General features: G+C 36.8%; 1 protein-coding gene across 1 annotated transcript in view; it reads left to right on the top strand.

Moving 5' to 3' along the window:
• Positions 1-1,872: 1,872 nt before the first annotated feature.
• Positions 1,873-14,168, top strand: part of LOC139741674 (voltage-gated inwardly rectifying potassium channel KCNH6-like) — a 175,590-nt gene continuing 163,294 nt past the window's right edge. The window contains exons 1-2 of the mRNA XM_071652254.1: positions 1,873-1,993; positions 4,430-4,660. Coding sequence (XP_071508355.1) covers positions 1,918-1,993; positions 4,430-4,660 — 307 coding nt within the window. The 5' untranslated portion in view covers positions 1,873-1,917. The remainder of the gene's footprint in view (positions 1,994-4,429; positions 4,661-14,168) is intronic.

A 14,168-nucleotide genomic window follows, 5' to 3' on the forward strand; every position in this document is an offset into this window, starting at 1 on the left:
AATATTATCAATCAAATCAGTTCACTCGATTGATGATTCGGCATTCATAACCCCCTTCCCCTCAAACTCATCGCGCTGTAGGGATAGTATGAGACTACAACAATGTAGTGAGAAGAACAAACCTTGTATCTGTATTCAATTCGTATATTTATTAAGAAAAAAAATATTGAAGATTTATCTAGGTCCGTCTGAAATTATGTGCAGGAATGATGATATGATATGATATGATATGATATCATTTGATAAAGTTTAACCATAGCTTCGAGAATTTACCTTATCCTGCTACAAGTGCGGCATCGTCATTTTGCTCCATCTGGTAATGGACTATGGTCTTACTTCATTTTTTTTTTCCTCTGCGCCGCTTTGCGTGTTATTGCTCTAAATTGCTTTAAATTTTCATATTTGTCTAATTCTTAGGCCCGATTTTGATCAAGTTCCTACCATTTCTGTTACATATTATTATATAACTCTAGGTATACCTATTAAAGCCACGGGAATAATAACTCGCACTCGTACTTTAACAGTAATGTGAATTAAAAAAAAAGTGCGAAATATCCGGATTGTCTCGCGTGTTATAAAATGTGACCGACAATACACGCCTCTTGTTGGTATGAATTGGTTGTCTTCCCATTATTTAATGTTCTGTGTTCGTGCTAAATATATATACATGTAGGGGCCTACTTCCTACAACGCACAAGGTCGGTCCTATAATCTATAATTATTTATGTATCATTTAACAAGGAAAATTTAGTGCTTGTCATATTATATGGGGTTATATAGCCTGCGTGACTGTGTAAAGTTGTACACTTTGTGTATTAGTATTCTTTATACTCTCTTACTTTTCGAAATTGATGATGACGAATTCCTTTTGGCGGTTGTCATGGTAACCGTGATGACAATGATTACTGGTAGTCGAGTTGCCAAATGGTTTCTTCAAAGAAAAAGAAAATATCTTGGAGAGAGGAGAGAAGAAGGAAGAGGAGAGAGAAGGAGAGGGAGCTGGATAGAGCTAGAGACAGACACGAGTAGAGGTCATGTTTTAATTATCATTTTTTTCTGCGGCATCCGTACGTCAGAGGGTTATTACGTAATACTGATTCATATGACATGATCGCTATGCCTTCTTGCTTGCCAATTTCTCTGTATAAAAATGCTAGCATCTTTATATTTCAAACAACTTGTGTGTAATTTGTTCGATTATAAAACAAACAATAACTCATTTAATAACACATAGAGGATTCCAGTGATGAGAAAGTGTGACGTTTGTCTGCAAAGGAAAAAGAAAACAAAACAAAACAGTAAACCGCCTACAGAAGCAAGCTGACGTCATCTATTTAGATTGATTGATATTGGGAACTCTCCAGCAATTAACCGTGTCATTAATATTTACCAGCTGATGTGAGCGAGTGTGCGTGATTAAAAGCTAAACAAATAAAAAAATTAAACTATCTCTCCTGTGTAGAACGTGATAGTATGGCTGCGATCAACGACAAAGCGTTATCGATTTTGGAAAGCGCCACTCCGACACGACGGAATCGTCATGCAGAATTTCCATTGACCGACCCCGGCGCGAAGGCGGAGAACAAAGGAAGACTTTCTCTTCGAATTCTAGAGTACTGTCCTCCTCTTGCTCGTGAGAGTGAGGCGGTCGCAGACCGTGTGCGTTTTTCTTCCATGGACCTAGAAACTGCGGCACTCGCAGAGAGATGACGCACACGCACCGGAAAACACAGGAATGAAGCTGCCCTGCTATTATTGCGCGCATCATGTACGGTAGCAGACGATATGACATGGACAACCGACGTACTATCGAAATGCGACGCCTTGCGAGTAGATAACAGCCCTGGTTTCCCCTTATTGGATTTTTACCCCATGGATTGTTACTGGAAAATGTCTCACAGATAAGTAAAATACATCATGCCTGTCCGGAGGGGTCATGTTGCCCCACAGAACACATTTATTGACACGATCATCAGGAAATTTGACGGGCAAAGTGAGTATAAACCGCGCTGTGTTGTTCGTATTTTAGAGAGTTGACAATTCCGTGCAACATATAGATCTATTATGTATAATACGAGTACACTATCACCCCTGTGATGTGACGACGCACGTGCAGCAGCGGGATGCGAGAAGCCCCACCGCCACGCCAGCCTGCGGGTTGATCTCTCGTGCTTGACTTGAAACACAGCTAATTCCCACATTAGCCAGTTCCATCAAATTCCAGCGTTTGAAGGCACTTATCGCATTAGTTCTTTTCAAGAGAACGGACTTACGATATGACGAAGTAATACTGATACCTTAAATTCATGTTTTTACTGCTAGCTTGGTCAGGGGAAAGTGAATTGACAACCCATAGTAATCATTCATACTATAGGTGTAAGCATCAGCCGTTTGTTTATGAGCCTATACAGGATATAGAACAGTGTCAGTGATGATCTTTGTTTGGCATTACTGTGAATAACTTTTACGGTGACCATAATATTGTTTATTGTGGAATAGCATTGACAGCAAATGTCAAAACAAGACTTACATGATACTGGTTATATACCAAGTCCTTTTTGTGCATAATAGTATGCCACATATATTTTTTTCAAAACCGTATTCCTATGCTTTGGTTTATTTTTTACTCTGTAGATATGTTTTGAGAGGAAATAGAGATCAAAATCACCAATAGTTATGTTATCAATGAAGAACTAGTAAAAAGTAAGAAAATGTAATACAGTAGGCCCTATTCATCTCCTTGTGGTCCTCAAAGGGAAATTTATACCCCTGTAGAGAGAGGACAGATGCAATCCAAGATTGTTATGTTTTAGTCTACTCAGCTGGTAATATGTTAGTTTTCTTTGGAAGATTTCATTGGCAACAGTTCCTTGGCCTCATTCCATGAGAAGGTGTATAATATGACATATAATCAAAAGGATCAGAATATGTTCTAGGTATATATGGTAATATATCATTCCAGTCCTTGAATGGATAGAATTTCTAGAGTGATTTGCATAGTAATAGCTTACCAAAATATCATATACTGCCTTATGATTGTCCAGAGTAGTGCGTTTGGGTTTCTTTCTTCATGATTTGGGACTTATCATGAACTTTTTAGACTTTCATATTTGCATGATGAATTATGATATTTGTTCATAGAAGATGTGAATTACAGGTGCATTAAGTCATATGAGTAATTACATGATATACTCCACACACTATAATTCATTGCAAAATAAAATCCACATAATTATTTTTCAAAATGAAGCTCTGCTATAAAATCATAATAGATTCTTGTGAGCTTGATATTATATAAACATAAGATGCAAAGTATGCAAAATACATAATCAAATGAATCCAAAAGACATGTTTTGCTTAAAAGAAAATGATTATGTCATTTTGTCTCAGTAATGATACATTTCTCCATTATTAGTTGATAGAGGGAAGAACTGCCATTATCAAGTTTCTCATAAATGTGAATATTTCTTTGATATGCAGAAAAGGAAACTTACTACACTTGACAAGAGATGGAAAGCATTTCTAAAAGAACTTTGGATAATGACTTGTAATATCTCACATGATATAATTCAGTTATGTGCAGAATTTATGTCTACATAATGCACAACCATTTACCAGAATTGCAAGCATAATGATTGTGTTCCAAGAGTAGTAGTCTCAGGGACTGTTTTTCAGATTTTGCAGCGTACATGCCCTGGAATGTATTTTATCTATAGATAATTCTGCATTTGAAAGTACGAAGTTTATTTCACAAATATAGAGCTTAAAGATAGACAGTAGACTATTCACTCACAGTAGTAAGACTTTTAATTGTTTTGACAGATAAAAGTGGCACTATTTCAAGCCATTGACCTTTCACTTCAGTCCCCTATATACTCTGTTTTGTCTGAAAGACTACCACTAGGTGTATTTATAAATAAATCAGTGTGACAATACTTCACAAAATTTCATACAAAGTCACGAATGTCAAAAATAAATTGAACTCTGAGATTTTTAAATGCACCTTTCGTAAGAATATTTTGAAGTCTACCAGTTCATTTTTGCTTTGTTTTGATTTTGGGATAATTATGTTTGATGTGGTTGGCTTGAATTGAGCTAAGTAGGCTATGGCTGCATCATTTAAATCTCATTTAAATTCCGGCCGCATCACACTCTGTATGTGAGGAAATGTTCCAAAGCAGTCTGTGCATTTTTATGCAGTCAATCAGCAGTGATTGATTGAGAAGTATATCAAATACTCTGTTGACCTCGTCACAGTACCTGCACTCACAGCAATGGGGAGCTTTTCGATCAAAGCCTCCCCAAAGCTGTCACTTTTCATTTTCACGGGGCTCAGATTCCGCCCTCCGCCTCGTAATCTCGTCATCTTGATATGTTCCTCTCATCTTACCTCCCTCCCCCACCCCCCATTTTCTTCCCCCCTTTCCAGATCGGAACTTTATCATTGGAAATGCTCAGGTGGAGGGGTGTGCCATTATTTTTTGCAATGACGGCTTTGGGGAGCTCTCCGGGTTCTCCCGGGCCGAGCTCATGCAGAAGTCGTGCTCCTGCGAATTCTTGTACGGCGAGAACACCAGCGAGGAAGGAATAAATCAAATCAAAAATGCCCTGGAGAAGGGCGAGGAGTGCCAAGTGGAGATCACATTCTACAAGAAAGATGGTGAGTTTGACTCAGTTTGACAAAGTTCAAACTATACTAAAAGTACAATTCAGCATCTTATGCAAGTTGGGTTTTGATTATATAAAGTAGAATTATACAAGCGGAGCAATAATATGGCTTCTTCTAAATCGGCTCTAAAATAAGAAAGTCAAATTTTCGCATGTTCCCACCCAATCAGTGGTATGGATCGCAGCCACTTGAGCCAATGGAGGTGATGAGGAGGATAAAATCTTTATCTCACAGGCTGCTCTTACACTATCTTGCACATAAATCCTCACTTTGATCTTCATATTCAAATCTCCTTCACTGTGTATTGTTTACATCAAACCATGGTAGTCTTGGAATAGCCTGTGATCTAAACTACTTTGTGTAGTGTGATGGTCATGATGAAAATCACTGTTAGTGAAGGCAAATGTGAAGTGTCAACGTTTGACAGCTTTCTAATTCTTTGTTTTATTTTGAACCTTATTTTAACCTTGCAAACAGCCTGAAAACTGATTTTACTATCATTTATTATCAAATGCAACTTGAGCACAGTAATGGTTGGAGAATTACACTGTAGGTTCCCTAGGAAGGTCATCTTGGCCTATCATGGTGTTAGACACTGTCACAGAGTAATTAGACTCTGAGTTCAAAAAGAGGATAGCCCTAGTTGAAATCCTGCCTGGTGCAAATGTCCCTGGACAAGTTGTGTTACTCCTTGTGTCTCCTATGGCCCTGGTTTAACCCTTTGCATGCCATATCATCTCCTGTACATAGGTATGTGTGTGGAATGTGTGGTGCCCATTTGATTCTTTGACACATTAAGGCCCGAATTCACGAAGGTGGTACAAATGAAACCATGGTTTAAACCATGGACAAAAACTGTGGAGAACCAAGTGTCGCACGGAATATTTCGTTACGAAATTGGTCATTTCGTCGACAAAATGACCGTTTCATTAACGAAATTGTCATTTCGTGGAAGAAATGTTCATTTAGTTACAAAATGTCATTTCGTCACAAAATAATCATTTCATCGACGAAATGACTGATTTCGTAACGAAATATTCCGTGCGACACTTGGCGCTCCATGATTTTTGTCCATGGTTTAAACCATGGTTTCATTTGTACCACCTTCGTGAATTCGGGCCAAAGGGTTGAATAAACCCTGAGGTTCATGATGTTGCTTGGGTAATATACATGATGTGTATAATGAAAGATTTGTGTGGAAGAGCAATGTTTGTGATGTACATCCAAGGCAATCTTATGTAGGTCATGATTATGTGTAGATACTGACTTTATATCATGATCAATGTTATTATCAACATTAGTTGTTGTTGGTGGTGATGATGATGCTCTGGTTTATTAATGATTAATGATTATTGTCATTATAGTCCAAAAGTCTGCTAACTCTACATAATGTTTTTAACAGTAAACTTCCTGGAAGTGAAATCCCCTCCAAACCTAATGATCCTACATGAACATCTTCACTCTCCTAGCTACAATTGTAGCTCTGCAACATCTGAGAGCAGTGGTGAATCCAGAGGGGGCGCGCCCGGCGAACGCCCCCCCCCTTTATTTTTCATTAAAAACAAAAGAAATAAAAAGAAAAAAAGATGAAATGAAACCCAGAAGTGGCACCAGAAATATTAGTTGCACCCCCCCCCCCCCCCCCCCCCATGTACAGAATTCCTGGATCCGCCCCGTGAGAGGGTTGTATGATGTGTGGGAATTAGAAACCTAAAACTCTGAGTGCCCTTAAAATGATATGTACCAGATATTTATAGTTCTGATATTGCTATGTTCAAGTAGCTCTTCAGTAAAATCACGGAAACTTGTTCAAAGAGACCACTACCTTGGTGCATGCATGGAAAATTTTACAGTGAACAACAAATATGAAAACAGAGAGTCACATGAATATAGTGTACATAATTGCCTGATTTCTACCGGAAAAGATGTCACCTTCATCGTGCTTTGTTGCTGTAAAAGGTTGATTTTCTACCCTAAGATCGTCAGTCAATGCCTCAAAGGTACATGACCTTGCAATGAGCCCACTACAAGTGCAACACGATTTGAGATAACACTTGCAATCCATTTGGGGCATCAAAACTTACAATAGGACCATTCTGAATTAATATGCCATTAGCTGTGTCCTAGACATTAAGTCCTCTTATTGTTTGCGACCTCACCATTGTCTAATTCTTTGTATACATTTTTTTTTTTTCAGAGTAGGCATTTGAAACTGGAGTGTTGTCTATAATGGTCATTAAGCTTTTCCTGTGCTTCCGCATATATCTTATCTAGAGCTGTTGAACCACATCACTCCTGAGCTATTTCATGCCCCCGTTTCTTTCCGCTAACTTCATGGTTTGGCTTTAACCTTGTCCTAGAGATTAAAAAAAAAAGAATTGAATACTCTAGATTAATACCGGTACCTATCCTATAGCCACCAGTCTAACCTTCAAGTGAGGATGCTAGCTGTCACATATAACCTATGAACACATGTAGAACACATCTGTACAACCAACAGCTTGGGAATCGTGTAAACCTTAACCGCATTGCATGTTGCACAATGTTCGGCCGTATTGTAAACCGCTATAATGACGTACAATGGAGAGGTGTTCAGCTGCCCCCCTTGCATTGGCTGGCTTTTGTCAAGGCCGACAATCAACAGTGTCTTCACATCAATTATTGATCTGGGGCTCTCTCTCCACCTATTGATTTTTAGGTGAAAACCCCTGTGACTGAGGGGATGGGGATGTTGTGTTTGTAGACACACACACACACACACACACACACACACACACACACGCTCTCTCTCTTGCTTATATTGGTGTCCATTACTTTATAGGACTAATTTTAGTATGAATTTTAACCCGTTGATGACGGGGTGATTTTACTACAACACTCATTTCCCATACACCCCTGTGCGAGTATACTCAACGGGTTAATATCTTGTGTGGGATTTTCTCCACTTATGTTTGTCTATTATTTGTTCTTTAGTTTTTTATTCATTTGAAGAGAGTGAGTTTATAACAAATTGCAAGGCAAACTGAGGAAAAATGAGTCAAACTTAGCAGTAAAGTAAGAGAAGTGTTTGTAGACTTTCTCTCGCTTTTTTTTCCTTTCTCTCACACACTGTGTTGGCTATCTCCATTAACCAGGACTAATTTCAGTATGAATTCCAGTTTATCTTGAGTGGTATACAATTTGTTGATTTTTTTTTTCAGTTGTGTTGAGGAAACTAGGTCAATCTGAGTAGTGAAATAGGAGATCTGTATGAGTGATGATGATATCTGATACTGTACATTAGGTGCAGATTGTGTACTATTTCTTGTTTGCAAATAAACTTGTCATTTTGAAACATGATAGATGCAGTAGAATGATTGACAATGACCTTTTACTATGAAACTGACATCCTTGAAGAGCTGTCATGAGAGCCATTTCCTCATATTTCTCTCTGATGTAAACTATCGGTATATAGTTCTCTTTTTTTTTGGAAAACATAATGAAATTACCATGGGTCACTTCCATTTTGAATGACTATACATGCAAAAGAGTTGATAAGCTGCATTAATATAAATGAGGGTTTGAGATGTGTATGACAACTCTGTCAAAGGTGATATCATGTATGAGCAGCATTAGCGGCTGTTGGCTGTGACTAATGCCCAGTTGATCAGATTGAATTATATCGTCATGGCGTCAGCCATTTCAGATTTGCCCTTGATATACATGATGAGGCAGTTGATAGTGAATCTTTCCACGTAGATGTTCTCCAGACAGATGACTGCAACATTGGGGTTTATGTGGCTGCTATCTACAAAACCTTTCTCCTGGATTCACCATTTTATTTTTTGAGTTGTTTGAAAATATGGCTTCTTGAACACTCTCTGTGCTATGCATTGAGTAGAATCATTATCTTGTATGTTTTCTTCATTTGCTCACCTAGCAAGTAATAAAAGACTGTGAATTGCATTTTGAATTTCATAGAATATGAACAGTATGTCCGAATATTGTTATTTGAAGAGAAAGCATGTGAAAGGGTGAAACTAAGGCTAACATTGCAAGAAAAAAAAGAGAAAATAAAATGTAAGGCTGTCTTTCTCTGATAAAAAAGAAAGAGAGACAATGCATGCTTGGACATGTGACTGCTATATTTTGTCCTTCATTAAATTGCACTATTTCTTGGTATAAAAGTGGGTAATAAGTTGAGACAAATAAGATTTATTGTAAGTAACCTCCAGAGCCTCAAGTGAAGTGTTATATGTGTATTCAAGGGATTTGGATGGTGATTACCTACTGTGACAATGAAAATAACAATTCACGGAAATTGCCACTGACCCTGGGTTGTTCTGAGATACAGATAGATGATTGGTAGAAACAGTGGTAGTTGCAGAAATTACCACTCTAGGAATAATGATGATTATAATGTAATTATTATAATGATGATTGCAATAATTCTGAATATTGTAAGTAATATTGACAGTACTGACAATAATGATAATAACAATAATAACAATATATTGGCAAGAATGATAAAAATAAGAATGATAAAAATTGCATGACAAGGTAGGCAAAGGAGAGAATGAATCAATTAAATAATTATAAGAATAATAATAGATAATGATGATGATAAGTTGATAGCTATATTGATAAAGTCATGATAATACTCATATGTATCAAGACATTACATAAAAGGCCACATAAATACTGTGTACGCTCACATTTAGAAAAAGAATGAGATTCATAACCAATGCGCATTTGCTCGCGAAGGACACTGCTGTTATATGGCAGCATTGCCAGGGAGGTGATGATATGCGAAATGTATTCAAGGAAAGGGCAAATTTCAGAGAGATTGTCGGAGTTGATTTACATTCGAATGACGGCTAATCATGACAATCATTTATGTTCTGTTGTACTGCTGTGTACATACAAAATGACACATCATAAACCTCTCGCCCCCCTCTCTTTCTATCTCGCTCTATCCTCTCTTTGCACAGTGTGTAGAGATATTGAAGGTCGGAATTACATGTAGTTATAAGAGCTCTCTCTTTTTGACAGATATAGAGAGATTGAAAAAGAGAGAAAGAGTTTTAGAAAGTGAGGAGTAATTGCTTGTCATTGTGTAGTATTCAAGATAGAAGAATAATGTTTGGATGATTCAACACATAAAAATGCAAATTTAAAGGCTGGATTCCAAAGATTGAACATTATCATTATTGTAGTATGATTGTTCTTCAGTTTGTCTTGCCGCTGTACTTAAATGAAATTTGTAAGATCGCCACTGCTGATCTACATTTTGACAAAGATATCAGAGAAAGGAACCAAGCGGAATTGAACCTGTCATCTACTGCTTTCCTGGCAGTGACACAACCACCAGGCTATCCTTGGATGCCGACAGTGACGCAATGAACTTGGAACAAACACCCAGACTCTGAAATTCCGACATCGTTAATGTTAACCCGTTGAGGACAGGCTGATTTTACTACAACACATGTTTCCCCATACACTTGCCCGAGTATACTCGGGACTCCTCAATGGGTTAAGATATTCTACGGCGGACAAACCATATCTCTTGCTTTCATTGTCATTATTCATCTAAATTCTGAAAAGTAGAGACATAAAATACATAAAGATTATGTGATGATCCTATATCAAGGTTCATTCAAAAAAAGAGAAGAAAGAAAGACTATTGTTTTGGTTTGTCAAGTCACTATCAGGGATATATGTGAGAAAAATAAAAAAGTGTGAACATTTCCTCTTCATTTGTCAAAACTATTTTGAAAAAGATATTCAGAGAATATTTCCACTGCTCCCTACTGGCTTCTCATCTGAAATTATGAAATGCTTACAAATTATATTTGTATAGCAGCTTTTGAACTTTTTCCCACAGGCACCTTGGATACCTGGGAATTGTCCATGTTTCAGGGCTGCTGCAGGCCTCATGTTTAGTAATCATGATAGAAACCAAAGAATTGTAAATTCCATCTTATTGATGTAATGGGAACACTCATGTTTAAACAATGGCTTATTGCTCTAATAGCTAAGAATTTTCTTGGGCTGCAGAATGTTAATTTGATTAAAATGTTTAGGAGTGATAGTTGGGTGAGAATGCTAAAAAGATCCAGGGTTGTAGTGGACTTGCATTTTTTTAAGAAGTGTACTCATGTTTTTGTAATCATGAAATGTAGTTATTATTGATCATCTTTACAGCCTAAAGGTTGGTTGGGTGTACTTGCAGAGTGGGGGGAGGGGGGGGGGGGCAGCAACCTCGCCTAGTTCTTCAATTCATACTTTTGTTAAAAACAAAAACAAAACAAGACCTGCATGTCTGGGAGCTTCAGGGAATACGCTATCACAAGCTAACGGCTTCATCTAGCAACTATGGGACTTCCACTGGCTTCCGTATTCTTCTTGCCATTGATTTAATTTTCATTTCTGCTTTCTTCTTCTTTTTTTTTTGGACAGAGAGTAAAAACATAGCAAACAAAGAAACAAGTTTAAATGACTGGTAATATTTTGATGCATGAATATAAGAGAGACGGACAAGATATAAACTTGTATAAATGCATGGAGCAGTACATTGTGGAACACAATTATGTCCTAGTTGTTCAAAAAGAAAGAAAGAAAGAGGAATTGAAATTAATTTATTGTTACTGGCAGGAAGAGACGGCCATTTTGTGTAATTCTCCCTGATCTTAGAGATATGTGCCTTCATAAACCAAGAATCAGTTGGGAACATAAAGAGTAATGGGTTGTAAACTGACAGCTCCATTCGGTATGGCTAGACATATCACAGCCCCCGGATTCGTGTTGGCAATCCAACATTAACCTAAAACAGAAGACCCTTTTGGCCTCGGGGCAACTTCCCCCCAAAATGTAGTCAGATGAAAAAGCAAAAAGCAAAAACAACACACACACAAAATGCACAAAGAATTTAATGGGACTGCAAAAAGAAGTGGATTCTTAAATGACAGTGCTCCGTAATAGTAGGGGACGTGTAGTGACATTAGAGTCATGTTGTTAATATATACGAATATATGCCTAAAAGCAGCCTACATCTGCCTGTAGTTCCATATCTAGGTCTGTTTGCTCATCCCTGCGGAAAACATAGTCATTACATTCTGAAAAAGAAACTAGATTGAAAAGTTATTCATTGGGAGTTTGAAAAGGAATAGATTGTAAAATGACAGCTTGCAGTAAGCATGTCACAGTACAAGATTCATGATGACAATTTAGCATTTAATAAAGTGGAGCTTTTGCCTCTGAAAGACATTACAGAAATTATTGTTATTACAGATAACAAAGATGTATTGAGACATCGAGGAAAAATAGGATTCAGAAATTACAGTTCATAGCATGTAAAAGAGACATAATGAAACATTGGAGTCATATTGCCAATTTACAATAAACTTCTAAAAGACAAGTAGATCCTTTAAACCAGACCCAACAATGTAATTCATATATTGTATCTTCCATTTGATATATGAAATGAAAGAGATATAATTAGACAGTACGTTCACTTTTCAGAGTTCCTTGAAGTCGTAATTTGCTTGTTTGTAACTAAAATATTTTTACTAAATAGAATCCATTGTTGTCATCTGATGAAATTGACTGAAAATCTGTACTAGTTGTATGTCTTCCAAATTGCATGTTTCCTTGATGCCCATCAGATTAATGATGTCACTATGCTAGCACTTATTTAACAAATAGAATGATCGAAGGTTTATCAATTGTGTTACAAAATAATAAAAACAAAGTTATACACTCACATGATCTCATACAAGGCAGTGATATAGGTTGCAACCACAATTTAAGTAATATGATGTATTACGATATGGTAGTGAATGTTTCTAAAACTTGCTCATAAATCTTTTTTTTTAAATATATATGTGTCATTATATGACTAGATTATTTTTGTCCAGTGATAAGTGAGTGATGATGACTGGGGGGGGGGGGGGAGGGGTGGGATGGAAAGGGATTTAGTTGGTACATTTTTATCAGACATACACTTTTCATAATATTTCTGTGTACGCAGCAAAAGGGGTGTTGGAGGTGATAACAACACCGCCTCTACTTAATTGCATGTAATTGTGAGAACTATCATTAATGTCATGAGAGTATTCAGAACTTTGAAGTTTGCTGCTTTGTTTTTTTAATAAATTTTACTGAAGCTCCTTCCATTCTGTATGATTTCTTTTTTTAAATATCTATTTATCCAATTTAGCTTGAACTTGTGTCACTGTACTTTAAAGATGAGTATACCATTTACATGCTAAAAATAATGAACCACACCTACAGTGTGTAATGAAATGGGATATTATTTTCAGCTTTCCTACTTCAGCTCAGCACTTCAGACTGAATAAACCACCACTTACCGCTCGCCTCATTAATGGGACAGAATCGCCGGCATAATGTCTGTTTTCCAATGACAATCTACAAGTTAAATGGTGTACCTTGAAAGCCTGTTTTTTAATCAAATACAGATGGAGTCTCTGTAAACACATTAAATTGTCATTAAAAGAGCATAAAACATGCATTAAAAATTGTTGAAATTATAAACGTGTAATGGAAATGACTCCCATGGGGCATGATTTCTAGCATGCTCAACACTCTGAAAAACAGGGAACTTTGATCTTTATGATGGGGCTGGACTGGATTTACATCAAAGAGCACTTTTCAGCCCCAACTTTAAAGGGATCATGCAAACACAATAAAATCATTATCATGCAGATCCGGATAGCTGTGTAAATACACAATTTGCAAATCAGGAGCATGACTTCCAATAGCTGGGTGATTGAACAGAACCCTCTGGTTTCCTTTAATTAACCCACTGAGGACAGGCTGATTTTGCTATAACAACATGCATTTCCCATAGTCACTTGCCCGAGTATACTTTGGACTAGTCTCCAATGGATTAAAGGATGGATATTCCCAGAAATCTTTAAGCTTTGTATGAAAAGTTTATAAAATTCTTCTTTTGTAATGGGTATGTGATAATGTTTTTTTAACGCAATGCAGACCAGCTTATTTTACTAAACACACATATTCCCATAGAGACCTATACTTGGGACTAGTCTTCAATGGCTTAATTTGAACAAGCTGTACTTACTGTGTGATGGTTATTATGCCTGCAATACCAAGAAATCTTCATTATTTTGAAGATTTTATATATCTTTCATGGCAGAATATGGCAGGGTTACATGTGATACATCATCATGAAAGCCACATATGTGTAATGTCAGGAAAATATATATTATTTTGAAACATATGAATTTTCCATGTGTAAAAGCTTTAAATCAATTCATAATATGTCCTTGTTCATTACTAAAGCAAAATATAATTTCTTTGTCCTACTTCATTACAAGGAAATTTTTTTTTTTTTTCAAAGAATTCATTCAAAATTAGACAACTGGAAAATTTGTTTTGTCAAAGTCGGCTTCACATGCATTGTTTTCTTCCTTTTATGATCTCTGAATTCATGAATGGGGTTAATGTAACATTTGATGCAGCAGATACAATTGTATGT

Source organism: Diadema antillarum, unplaced genomic scaffold (assembly GCF_040938485.1).
Source record: "Diadema antillarum isolate AM-2024a unplaced genomic scaffold, OU_Dant_1.0 seq00000945_RagTag, whole genome shotgun sequence".
Taxonomy (NCBI): Eukaryota; Metazoa; Echinodermata; class Echinoidea; order Diadematoida; family Diadematidae; genus Diadema; species Diadema antillarum.